Source organism: Sorex araneus, chromosome 3, assembly GCF_027595985.1.
Source record: "Sorex araneus isolate mSorAra2 chromosome 3, mSorAra2.pri, whole genome shotgun sequence".
Taxonomy (NCBI): domain Eukaryota; kingdom Metazoa; phylum Chordata; class Mammalia; order Eulipotyphla; family Soricidae; genus Sorex; species Sorex araneus.
Genome location: NC_073304.1, coordinates 104,745,278 through 104,758,669, shown reverse-complemented (window position 1 = coordinate 104,758,669; position 13,392 = coordinate 104,745,278). Strand labels below are relative to the sequence as shown.

General features: G+C 41.6%; 1 protein-coding gene across 1 annotated transcript in view; it reads right to left on the bottom strand.

The window, feature by feature from the left end:
- The window catches only part of SLC35D2 (solute carrier family 35 member D2), a 65,494-nt gene that overhangs the window by 51,630 nt on the left and 472 nt on the right, over positions 1-13,392 (bottom strand). Inside the window, exon 2 of the mRNA XM_004601802.2 lies at positions 2,643-2,676. Within this exon, the coding sequence (XP_004601859.1) occupies positions 2,643-2,676 (34 nt within the window). The remainder of the gene's footprint in view (positions 1-2,642; positions 2,677-13,392) is intronic.

The following is a 13,392-nucleotide window of genomic DNA, read 5'->3' as shown; positions in this document are numbered from 1 at the left end:
GAGTAACCCCTGTGCATTGCCAGGTGTGACCCAAAAAGCAAAAAAAAAAAAAAAAAAAAGCAAAAAAAGCAGCTAGTGTACTGACAGGCTCTCATAATCTCACAGCAACTGTGAGGGCTGAAGAGTCACAGAGCATATAAATCATTGTCCCCAAAAGTGAGCTGAGAGACCCCAGTGTGCCAGGTCCTGCACCTTTCCTCACCCTTCCCCACTCCACTTTACCCCCTGGACCATGCTTCCCAAGTCTCATTGAGTGCCTGGTCATCTCACCCCAGAGAGGAAGGTGGTTAGGGCACTAAATTCCACACATAAACACACTTTTTGTAAAGTCTAGTATTTCTATAATAAAAAAAGACAAACTAAGAGAAAAACAAAACTTTAAGGGGATATATTTAAACCTAGCCAGACCATGCACACAAAAAATGTCCCACTCAAATTCTACTAATGTGAAACATACCAGGTATATTATAGATAGATTATTATGAAATAAAATAATTTAAATATCTTATGAAAACGAAAGGACTACTCAGATTTTTTTCCATATCAGGATGCAAAAATGTAAGAACTTCTTCAACAAGATTACACTAAAAAACCTTGACCCGGGGCTGGAGTGATAGCACAGCGGGTAGGGCATTTGCCTTGCACTCGGCCAACCCGAGTTCGATTCCCAGCATCCCATATGGCCCCCTGAGCACCGCCAGGGGTAATTCCTGAGTGCAGAGCCAGGAATGAGCCCTGTGCATCGCCGGGTATGACCCAAAAAGCAAAAAAAAAAAAAAAACAACCTGACCCTACCAATGTGCAAACAACACTTATGATCGATTTATATAACTGAATCCATTATGAATTATGCTTAGTTTGTGTTTATAGCTTAAAACTTTATAATTCTTACAGAAATATACCAACACTTACTTAAAATGTCTTAAAATTCAGATTTTTAGAACTGGGCATGCTTCTTCCAATGCACTATAAGTTAAAAAGTGTCTGCCTGAGCACAAATAAATGAATTTACCAAGGGAGTATCAAGGCCAGGTTATCGCATTTGCTCATTTTTAAGTACTTATTTATATATTTTTTCACATTAAAATATGAAAATTAAAATGTAAAAAATCCTCTCAGAGAGCCCGGCAAGCTACCAGGAGTATTCAATATGCCAAAAACAGTAACAACGTCTCACAATGGAGATGTTACTGGTGCCTACTCAAGAAAATCAATGAGCAATGGGATGACAGTGATGACTGTGACAGTGATAAAAATAATGGTTTGACTTTAAGGAAACAGCTTTCTTGTTATTATTTTTTCCACCTAAAATTTATAGTGTTTTACTTAGCAAAACAGTGAGCCAGAATATTGAATCATGTAAATGGTAGCTTTTCACAGGCACACGATTAAAAAACTAGCTAGGAGATATAATTTTTAATTTTTAAGTCCTTTTTCCTGTACTTTAATGCATGGCCAAAACTAAAAAATATTTGGTGTCCATGATCAACAGAGTAAACAAGCTACAAATTAATATTAATGTCAAATCTGAACAAAAGCCAAAGATTGACCACACCCATCCTGAAACCTGAAAATGAATATCACAAAGTGCAGGAAGCAAACTGCAACACATTTTGCTTAATCTAATTGTTTAATTTTGTGAGCATTTGAATCCATTGCTAATGTTTAGAAACCAGAAGGTTTGAAGTGAAAATTCAAATTTGCTGCTTTTGTTAAAAACTCTGAAGGAGAAGTTAGAGAAATAGTACAGAGGGCAGGGCACCTGCATTGCACGCAGCTCAACCATGTTTGATCCCCAGCACACCCAAAATGGTCCTCCAAGCTTGCAAAGAGTGATTCCTGAGCACAGAGCCAGGAGCAAGCCTTGAGCGCAGTTGGGTGTGGCCCCAAAATACACCAACAAACAAAACTTTCTGGAGGAGTCAGAGAGATAATATAGAGGGGAAGGCACTTGCTTTGCATGTGGCCAATCGGGGTTCCATCCCTGGAACCTTGGGATATGATCCAGAACCCTCCAGAAGTGAGCACAGAGCTAGGAGCAAACCCTGAGCACAGCTAGGTGTGGATCCCAAATCCAAAGTAAATACTCTCTGGGCTTCTGGTAATAAGGGGATAGTGAGTTCTAATCTCATCTCCCAGAACCTTTTCCTCTCAAGTGCAGTGGCTTCAACTGAGTGCACAGAATGCACTTCAAGGGCGAGAGCTCAGTCACTACCTGACTAACCCCACCCACCCCTTGGCGCCTTGCAGGACAGGGAGCCTCTCAATCTGTCCGGCCCTTACTTTACAGTGATTATATCCCATTAAGTAAGCTCAAAATACACAGTCATTTTTTTCTACAAGTACTAAATGTTAGAAAAAAAGCAAACATGATTACACAGTCCAAAAATACCCAAATACTCAATACTAGAATAAAATGAAATGTAAGTATTCACCTCACTTCACCAAAAATACCATGCTCCTCCAGTGTGCAGAACCCATGTCATGTGTAAAAGGCATTTTGAAAACCACTTAAAGTGTCATTATATATATTGATAGTTATCAGAATCTATTCATAAATGACTGACCACTTTAAAGCCACTTAAAACGCCATCATACCTCTTGACGGTTATCAAGAGATTCCTCTTTTTTTTCCAACTTACCTGTCCAATTCCAAGAAAAATTGGCGATGGGAAACTATAAAGAACATAGATAAAAATAATTTTAGCTACTGATTATTTAAAGACCATAATGACAATAGCAATTTGTCTTTAATTTTTTTCAGCCTTAGACAATGAAAACAAACATATCTATTCACTTTTCATTTGTTTATTTCTTTTTCACTTTTTAAACTGATCTTTACTGAACCTGGAAATTTTCGATTTCCCTTTGAAAATATCAACTTTACAATTAGCTTCAAATTAAAAAGGAACTTTAATTAACTTTCTATTGGCTCTTGGCAATAATAGTAGACTATCATATTAACAGACAATGTGATCTGTTATGTCCAAAACCAAAAATCTTTGGCAACTTATTAGGATAAATAAATAAATAAAATTTTCAAGGCCACAAGATGAACAGATAAAAAAATTCATTTGTTTATACACTAGAAACAAAGAAAGATTAATTTAATCTTAGCACCCAAAATGTTTTTTATAATATAGGAATTTTTTTTTACATTTTTTTAGGTTTTTTTTAGGTTTACAATTATATTGGTGTAGTATTTTCTTCTTTCTTTCTTTCTTTCTTTCTTTCTTTCTTTCTTTCTTTCTTTCTTTCTTTCTTTCTTTTGTTCTTTCTTTCTTTCTTTCTTTAATTGAATCACCATGTGGAAAGTTACAAAGTTCTCAGACTTATGTCTCAGTTATACAATATTCAAATACTCATCCCTTCACCAGTGCCCATATTCCACCACCAAAAACCCCAGTATACCTCCCGCCCCCGCCCCCCCACCCCCAACTGCATAACTGATGAATTTCACTTCATTTTCTCTTTACCTTGATTAGATTCCATATTTCAACACAAAACTCACTATTGTTTTTGGAGTTTCCCCACAAGAAAGACAGCCCTACTAAGGAGGCATTTGATAATTAGTTTTCCATTGCTAAGAATGAGGAGATATGTAGCCCCACTGCTCCAAGTACATAACTCTTTTTTCCCTTTTTCCTTTTCCTTTTTTTTTTCCCCTCATCCCCCTTCCCGCGCCTCATAGTATGGTGGATGCCACGCCGCGTTTCTCCCCGAAAATGGGAAACAACCAGGAAAGAGGAATATTTCCTCTTCTTGGCCAGCATGGGGCTGTTGCTTAGTTCACAGTCCAGAGAAATGGCTGCTACTTTGATTACCTTCAACATTTCAGCAAAAGACTCACTGTTATTATTTGGAGTTTCCCCCCACCCCCAAGTCAGACCTCCTAAAAAGGAACCGTTTCACATTGCTGACAATTAAGAGATGTTAAGTCGGTTTTGGATTTCTGTATAAAGTCCAGGGAAAAATCTGCCAGAAATTGCATAGCCCATCTCACAGTCCCAGTGCATTGCTGTAAGAAGCTGCGCTGGATGCCCAAATGTGTTAGGTCTCTGGAATCAAAGTCTTTAGGTGCAGAGGGTCCGGTGTAGTGTCTTCTAAGTGTCTTTATTTTTTAGAAATGAAGACCGAAATCCATATTATGATATAATTTGAACTTGCTTCAAAGTAATCTGGGAGAACTGAGTAAGGGAGGACTGGAGTCCTCCAATCTTCCACTCTAGGACACGCTAGTGGAAGGGGATGATGAAAGTTCTATGAGTGGAAGTTACATGGTGATGCACTTTACTATGTTTCTTAAATTATGACCAGGAACAAATTAAGTAAGATTTCCAGAAAGACCTCTATGTAGACATATCATTTTTATTTAAAGAAATCTTAAATAAAAAATATAAACTATGAGCTCAATAAGGCTTATTATCCTCAAACAAAATAAAATCAATACATTCTCTAAAAATATCAGCAAGTATTTTGTGGAAGATGACAAACTTAAAAGGCTGAATGATAATGGTGATGGAAAGGTATAATGGTGGTGAGATTGGTGTTGGAAAAGTAACAAATTATTGTGAATGACTTTATAAAAGCAAAATAAAATTTAAAATTTTTTAAAAAGCTGGATAGGCAGACCGGTTTTTTCCAGATTGTGGCTATTGTAAACAGTGCTGCAATGAACATAGAAATGCAAATGTCATTTCTACTCTACCTTTTTGCCTCTCCGGGGTATATTTCCAGGAGTGGTATTGCTGGGTCAAATGGAAGCTCAATTTCTAATTTTTTGAGAATTGTCCATATTGTTTTCCAAAAGGGCTGAACAAGTCGGCATTCCCACCAGCAGTGAAGAAGAGTCCCTTTCTCCCCACATCCGAGCCAACACAGGTCGCTTTTGTTTTTTTGGATGTGGGCCAGTCTCTGTGGTGTGAGGTGGTATCTCATTGTTTTGATCTGCATCTCCCTGATGATTAGTGATGTCGAGCATTTTCTTATGTACCTCTCAGCCATTCAGATACCCCGGAGAGGCAAAAAGTTATAGTAGAAATGATATTTGCGGGACCCTCTGCGCCTAAAGACTTTGATTCCAGAGATCTAACACATTCGGGCATCCAGCGCAGCATCTAATAGCAATGCACTAGGACTGCAAACTGAGCTTCAACTCTGTGCTGCCCGGGGGTGGATTTTTTCCTCCCCACCCTGTCTTCCTGCATGGAAAACGGCGGGTTGGTAGCACCCACGTGGCAGGCACCATCTCCTAAGATTCCAAACCCAGAGGTATTCGGTTTTTACTCTTGGGGCTCCCAGGGACTCATGGGAAGGGGGCATAACCGGCACGCCCTTGGCCCAGATAAATCCGGAGCTGCTGAGCGTGAAGCGGACCCTCTGCGCCTAAAGACTTTGATTCCAGAGACTTCTTACAGCAATGCACTGGGACTGTGAGCTGGGCTATGCAATTTCTGGCAGAATTTTCCCTGGACTTTATACAGAAATCCAAAACCAGCATCCACGGGACTTAACATCTATAATTGTCAGCAATGTGAAACGGTTCCTTTTGAACAGGTCTGACTTGGGGGGGGGGGACTCCAAATAATAACAGTAAGTTTTTGTTGAAATATTGAATGTTATTAATGTAGCAGCCACCTCTCTGGACTGTGAACTAAGCAAAAGCCCCACGCTGGCCGACGCGGCGTGACACCATACTATGAGGTGCGGGAAGGGGGATGAGGGGGGAAAAAAAGGGAAAAGGGAAAAGGAAAAAGGAAAAAAAAGAGTTATGTACTTGTAGCAGTGGGGCTACATATCTCTTCATTTCCAGCAATGGAAAACTAATTATCAAATGCTTCCTTGGTAGTAGGTCTGTCTCTCTTGGGTGGAAACTCCAACAACTATAGTGAGTTTTGTGTTGAATTATGGAATGTAATCAAGGTAAAGAGAAAATGAAGTGAAATTTATTAGTTATATAGTAGGGGGTAGGGGGTGGGGGCGGGGGGTATACTGGGGTTTTTGGTGGTGGAATATGGGCACTGGTGAAAGGATGGGTGTTTGAATATTGTATAACTGAGACATAAACCTGAGAACTATGTAACTTTCCACATGGTGATTTAATAAAAAGTTAAAAAAAATGATATTTGCATTTCTATGCTCATTGCAGCACTGTTTACAATAGCCACAATCTGGAAAAAACCAGAGTGCCCAAAAACAGATGACTGGTTAAAGAAACTCTGGTACATCTACACAATGGAATACTATGCAGCTGTCAGCAAAGATGAAGTCATGAAATTTGCATATAAGTGGATCAACATGGAAAGTATCATGTTGAGTGAAATGAGTCAGAAAGAAAGAGACAGACATAGAAAGATTGCACTCATATGTGGAATATAAAGTAGCAGAGAAGTACAAGCTAGCAATGATGCAACTTCTGGCAGAAATTCCTCTGGACTTAGTTACTAAAATACTAAAATACAGAAATTCAAAACCTCGCGGCTGCTATTGTGGCCACACGACCTCATATCTCTTCATTCTCAGCAATGGAAAACAAATTATCAAATGCTTCCTTTCCAGCAGGTCTGACTCTGGAGGGTGAAACTCCAAACAATAATAGTGAGTTTTCTGTTTGAATGGAATCAAAGTAAAGAGGAAGTAAAGTGAAATGTATCAGCTACACAGGCAGGGTGGGGGGCTGGGGAGGTAGGGGGGTGGGGGGAGGTTTACTGTGGTTCTTCGTGGTGGAGTATGTGCACTGGTGAAAGGATGGGTGTTCGGGCATTGTGTAACTGAGACTTAAGCCTGAAAGCTTTGTAACTTTCCACATGGTGATTCAATTAAAATAAAAAAAGCTGGATAGGCAGAAAGCAAAGGTGATCAAGAATAAGCCTGAAAAATAAAAAAAAATTGAAGAAATGACTATTAGATGCTAGAATTCATTTGAAAGCTACCAAGCAGTATTGGGAGTGTGTTTGCACTCTGGTAGTTCAGCAGACCCATAGAAGGAAACTGAGATGGGAACTGAGACTCGCATATAAAAAATATGATACATAACAAAAGATAAAAATGCAGTTTACTGGGGTAAGATGACAATTCAACAAACAGCTGTGTGGTGTGGATGCAGTCTCCGAGCCCCGACTTTTCACAACCAACTTAAGGAAGTGGCTCTCTCCTTCATTCAGTTCACTCATTCCCACTCTTCTCTGACTCTGCACATTCTCTTGGAGACAGCCAGAAGAGAGGAAAGAGCAATGCACACAGATCTCAGGAAATCTTAAACCAAAACAACACAAACACATGAATAATTTATAAATAACGTCAAACTAAATAGCCCCAGTCAAATTACCATCACTGGAGGCAACCACAGTGAAGGCAAAGGAGAAGTCATACTTGAAAAGATAAATACTTGATAAATACAAGATAAATACACGTGTGAAATGGAGCAAATTGCTGTTCCTATTGTGACAAACTCAAAAAGAAAGAAATGTGGGCCAGAAAAGGGCACAGCAGGAGGACACGTGCTTGGCACGTGAGTGACCCAGGTTTGATCTCCATACCCCATATGGTCAGTCCCCAGAGCACCATCAGGAGGGATCCTGTGCCCAGAGCCAGGACTCTGTGTGCCCCGCCCCCCCACCACACACAGAAGAGAGGGGAAATGAGTCAATAATAAAAGACAAATACATTTCCTTAACACCAGAGTACAGGGATCTTGCAGTCTAAAATCACAGTTAATTGGGACCGGAGTGAATGCCTTGCACACAGCTGACCCGATTCAATCCCTGACATCCCATACGGTACCCCGAGGACTGTCAGGATTAATTCCTGAGTGCAGAGCCAGGAGTAAGCCCTGAGCATCACCTGATGTGACCCAAAAAGCCAATAAAATACAGTTTTATTTATTCACATAAAATACAGTTTTATTTATTCAGTTTATTTATTCACAGTTACGTAAAATTCTATTTGTTTACATGATTAAAGCAGCAGCCACAAACTCTTCATAAAAAAAAAAAAACCTCCTGAGGCCTCTCTCCACCCAGAAGTGACCCCGAGAGGCCGCACACAAATGGCTCCTCTGTTCCTGAACGCCCATGATCCCAGAGGCCCACTAACTACTTTTGGCACCCAGCAGCTTCTTGCAGAAATGTCTCTAGACTGTGAACTAAGCTACAGCCCCATGCCACCCCTGGAGGGAAAGGTTTTTCTCTCTCGGCCTTTCCTTTCCCCGGCAGCATGGTGACCGCAATCTTATAAGGTCCTCTAAACAAAGGTACAAGCTTACAATGATGCGACTTCTGGCAGAAATTTCTCTGGACTTAATTACCAAAATACCAGAAATCCAAAACTGCGTGGCTGCTATTGCGGCTGCAGGCTGCACAAGCTCATATGCTCTTCATTCTCAGCAATGGAAAACAAATTATCAAATGGTACCTTTTTGGCAGGTCTGATGGTTGGAGGAAAATTCCAAATAATAATAGTGAGTTTTCTGTTGAAATATTGAATGTAATCAAAGTAAAGAGAAAGTAAAGTGAAAATCATCAGCCACACAGGCTGGGGGTTGGGGGTGGGATGGGAGGTATACTGAGGTTCTTGGTGGTGGAACATGTACACTGGTGAAGGGATGGGTGTTTGATCATTGTATGACTGAGACTTAAGCCTGAAAGCTTTATGACGTTTCACATGGTAATTCAATATAAATAAATAAATACATAAATAAATAATAAACCTCCTGACACCCTGAGCAACATCTCACCCTGGGGCCCTAGCATTCAACTCTCTGGCCTGGTGGGCAGAATTAAGAATCGCTAAGAACAGCCTGGGGCACTGTGAGCACTACTTGGGAGCCCCCTTCCCCCATAAAATATGACCTGAAAATAGTATCCACAATAGTATTCATCAGTTAGTTAAATCAAAATAAGGACTTGGGGAGTGGAGACATGATGGTAAAGGGATGTTGTCATTTAATTAAATGGATGTATTTCCATTTAAATACAGAACTGATTCAAGCAATGGGGGCATTATAATCGCACTGCAAGTTATTGCACCATCAGATTCACTGTGGCCCAGGGGGAGTCAGGGAGGAATATCTAAGAGTTCTCATCTATTGGAAGATGGAAGATCATACATTCTATCAAAAACTAAGACAAACAGGAGGTGGTCACCTCAACACTTTAAGGTTTCTCATGAGAGGACAATTTAAGAAATAAATCTTGGCTGGGGAGTATTTCTTGGGCTCTTGTCTGCCCAGTAATGGTGTTTCTCCTGTGATGACCTGAGCCACCAAGGAGCAGAAACCACAGATGCAGGCTGTGTCAGACAATGGTCAGCCATTGTGGGCCATGTGGCTCTCTGCTGGGCCAGAAAGAAGTGACACCAGGAAGTGGCATCGGGTGGATTTCCACTGGAGACCAGAGTGCAACCATCACTGTGCACATGTGATCCTTGACATGACAGGGGAAGCCACAGGCACAGGGTTCATGAAATGGGCTCATCCCTCGTCCACTGGCTACTCCACAGATATGAGACTTCAAGCCCTGAAGGCTGATATGAGACTTCACCACATGAGTGGCACTTGTTCAGAAGCCATCAAAGAGGGTAGGGAGTGAGTGCTAATTCTGGAGCTGTGCAAAGGAAGGACAGCCAGGGGAGGGGTGACTTGGAAGGATGGAGCCATCTCCTGACCCATCCCAGGGGCCTGATCTTCAAAAGAGAACAGCATCTTCAAAAGAGAACAGGTATTTTCTCAGCATAATAGAACAGTAGAAGTTGTTTTGTTTCTAATATAGGACTTCAGTTTCTACCACTGGAGACTGATTCTTATAGCATCAAATAAAGAAAGAAAAACTCCAAACACTTGGAGCCCAAAAGATAGTACAGCAGCTAAGGTGCTTGCCCTGCATGTGACAGGCCCACATTTGATTCCCAGCACCCCACATGGTCTGAGTCCTGTCAGGCATGATCCCTGAGCACAGAACCAGGAGTAAATCCTGAACATGGCTGGGTATGGCCTCCAAACAAACACAATTTAAATACTTTGACACCATCACATGTGGATGGCTCAAAGTTGAATGTGTTTATTTTATTTATTTATTTTTTTATTTTTGGGTCACATCCGGCAATGCACAGGGGTCATTCCTGGCTCATGCACTCAGGAATTACCCCTGGCAGTGCTCAGGGGACCATATGGGATGCTGGGATTCGAACCTGGGTCGGCCGCGTGCAAGGCAAACGCCCTGCCCGCTGTGCTATCACTCCAGCCCCGAATGTGTTTAATTAACACAATTGCTACACAGGCTTCAAGGTATTAATTGACACGTATTATTTTCTGAGGAAAAAGAAAAAAGAAAAAACACCTCTCCAAATGAGTCACACTACTACAGATTTGGAAACCACTGCATTGAAAGGTTCTGAAGCTCTTCTGTGCTCCAAAATGGAGACACACACAGCACATACCAAGTCAATATCTGTTGAGCTGAAAACAACTATGTTCTATGTTTCTATTACACATCTTCAGTAAACACTTGCACATCCCAGAGAATCATATTAAAATGACCCCAAACCAAAAAGTAAATAAAATAAAATGCAATAGCATCAGAGACCAACTCTAGATCAATGGGACAACCTTCATGGATCTCAATCTGAATAACCACAAGCCTGACCAATTTGCTCTTGGGTCACATGGCCTTGCTTTTCCTCTCACCCCAACAAGATTTCACCATGCATGTCCAATAAAAACCTCTCTATCCATCCAGATCAATCTTGCTTAATAAAGAGCTAAAACTAACAAGTTACTATGACCCTCTAGAGTTCTGTGCCCCAAACAAACAAATTTCTCATGATGGAAGAGAGAAAAACACTTGGAATATAAATTCCCATGACCTTGTGAATTAGGTGATTATAAAAAGGTCCTTCCTTCCAGCCTACAGCACATCTTATCATCAAACAGCTAATGCTTGGGTCAGATTTCTGTGGTTTATTGTTATAATCAGATCACCCCAACATTTCTCCCCTTAAACATTCTAAGGTGAGAAAATAAATGATATTATTTTAATAGGGCTCCCCAATTGTATAACATATCACATTACAGAAATGAGAGGTATTTTCTTTTAAGAGTTCTAAGCTTCTGGTCTTGCTGAGACTAAAAAAAAAAAAAAAAAGCTATTTCTGCCTTTGCTCATGGAACTTGAAACATTTCAAATGGAAATGGCTAGAGCAAGAGATGTCATATAATCATTCATTCCAATATAATTCACCCTTCATGGTCCAAGCACAGAAATAATGTTTGACTGGCCCTTACTTTCAAGAGGATGCATACTGGGAGACACAGTCTGCCATGGCGAGGAAATGCTCTGCTGACTTGAGTACAGAAAGTGTAGACAGGGTGCAAGACAGAATTCAAAGAGCTGAGACTTTGCATGTGATCCTTAGCCACATGGTCCCCTGAGCACCACCAGGAATAACTCCTGAACACAGAGCAAGAGCAATCTCCAAATAATGCCAGGACACATTTTTTAGTGTGGGGCTCTAAAAGAGGGAAGCTTGCTTTCAAGTTCCATTTGACATAATTGCCATCTACTTCCAAAGAAGCCCACATTGGGCTCTCTCTCTCTCTCTCTCTCTCTCTCTCTCTCTCTCTCTCTGAAGTTGGCTAAGCTTTCTTTTTCTTTCATTTGCTTCTGATATATGCATTAGCACAAGTTTAGGAACACATTAATTCTAATTTGGGGAGATCAGAGTTTTGTTTTCCTTTTCTCACAGACAGTATCAAACATGCTATTTAGAAACCCTTAGAAAGAATAGTAGTTAGCTGCAAGACCACTAAAACAATCCTGATTTCATCTATTCCCTTGATACTATAACCCTCAATCCATTTCAAGCCACTTCAGAAGGATCTAGAAGGATGCCACTTCAGAAGGATCTAGAAGGATGCCATTACATCTTAGTTCCTCTTCCTGTTTTCAATACTATCAATTTGCAACCCACTTACCAGTCAGAGAAATTGTTTTTGCTGAAGGGCCATGCCCCAGGGTGCTGAGATAAACTCCTTCCTCTGTGTTTATGGGTCACTCCTGGAGATGCACAGGGGACCATGCAAGGCCTTAGCCCCGGTGCTAATCACAGAAATTACAGCATGTTGCTCCCCACGCAGAACCTTTCAAGGAACTTCCAAGAGCACCCAAACTAAGATTTAAAGCTTTTGTCACAGCCTTCCTATTTCGACCCATGTCCCCCAAGATAAGGCGCTCCCCACACAACAGCCAAGTTTATATCTTAACTTCAACTGTGGGTACTGTAAAGCTTTCTATTTGTTTTCAAATGAATTCATTTGATTAGCAGTGCATGTTTGCTTGGTAGACCTACTTGATCTGCAGTTATGCAGAGTCAAAAGGAAGAAGTTCATGGCCTGACTAGACCTTGTTACACTCTGCTCCACTCGCCCCAGGGGCTCCTCCTTCAGTGCCTCTGGAGTGGCCACAAAGCCCCTACACTACCAGCAATCTATTGCCCCCAGGCTCCTTTTGGTATCAGTCCCACCCAAACCAAACCACTTTGCACATCCCAAATTCTAGTCCCCTATCTCCTTCAGTCTAGGTCCCTTAGGACTTGGCTCAGCAGTGACCCCCATACCCCAAGAAAAGCTCCAGTGATGATAATGAAACTATAGTTTGTCCCCATGGACAATCCAAACTCCCTTTCCTGCCTTCGTTGTGCCTCTCACCACACATACACATGTCACGTCATGAAAATTACACTGGTCCAGTGAGCCACTAGGAAGTGTCAAGCAGTGGTTTTCAGGGTGTGGGTCTGCTTTGTTCGTATTTGCTCCCCTGTGCCCAGAACGGAGCCCGGTGCCTAGCCGGTGCGACTGATGAATCTGATCCTGCCTCCCTGCGTGTCTCACTAGCATCTCTTCACCTTCCACCCCATTCTCAGCAAGTTCCTCCCTTAGCCCTGCAGTCCAGGTTAAGGTCCAGGTTAAGGAAACTATATTCCCTTCTGTCCATCAGGTTCTCTCCACCAGCACTAGAACTTTGTGTCTTTCACGCCACTGCGGGCAACTGCTGGCTCAGTAAAGATCTGTTGGCAGAGGAACCAGCCATCTTCACGTGGGTCGTAGTTTTTCCAAGTATAACAGAACACTGAAGCTAATCTGAAGCTACTTTGGCCCCTTTATTCTACATTCTCCTTGTACTTACGGCTTTGTTACAAAGTCCCACTGATAGCAGCTCCAAGAGCAGCTTTGGGTAGTCTGGACAGAGTTGCATTACCAGCTCCTCATGGAAGCAAGGGCTAACCCCCAGCTCGGGCGAAAGCGCAAGGCTGGGTCTACGCTCACTGCACTGAGCTATTAGGCTGCTGCAGAGAAAACAAGCCGACTTCTCTGCCCGGGACCAAGTTTCCAGGAACCAG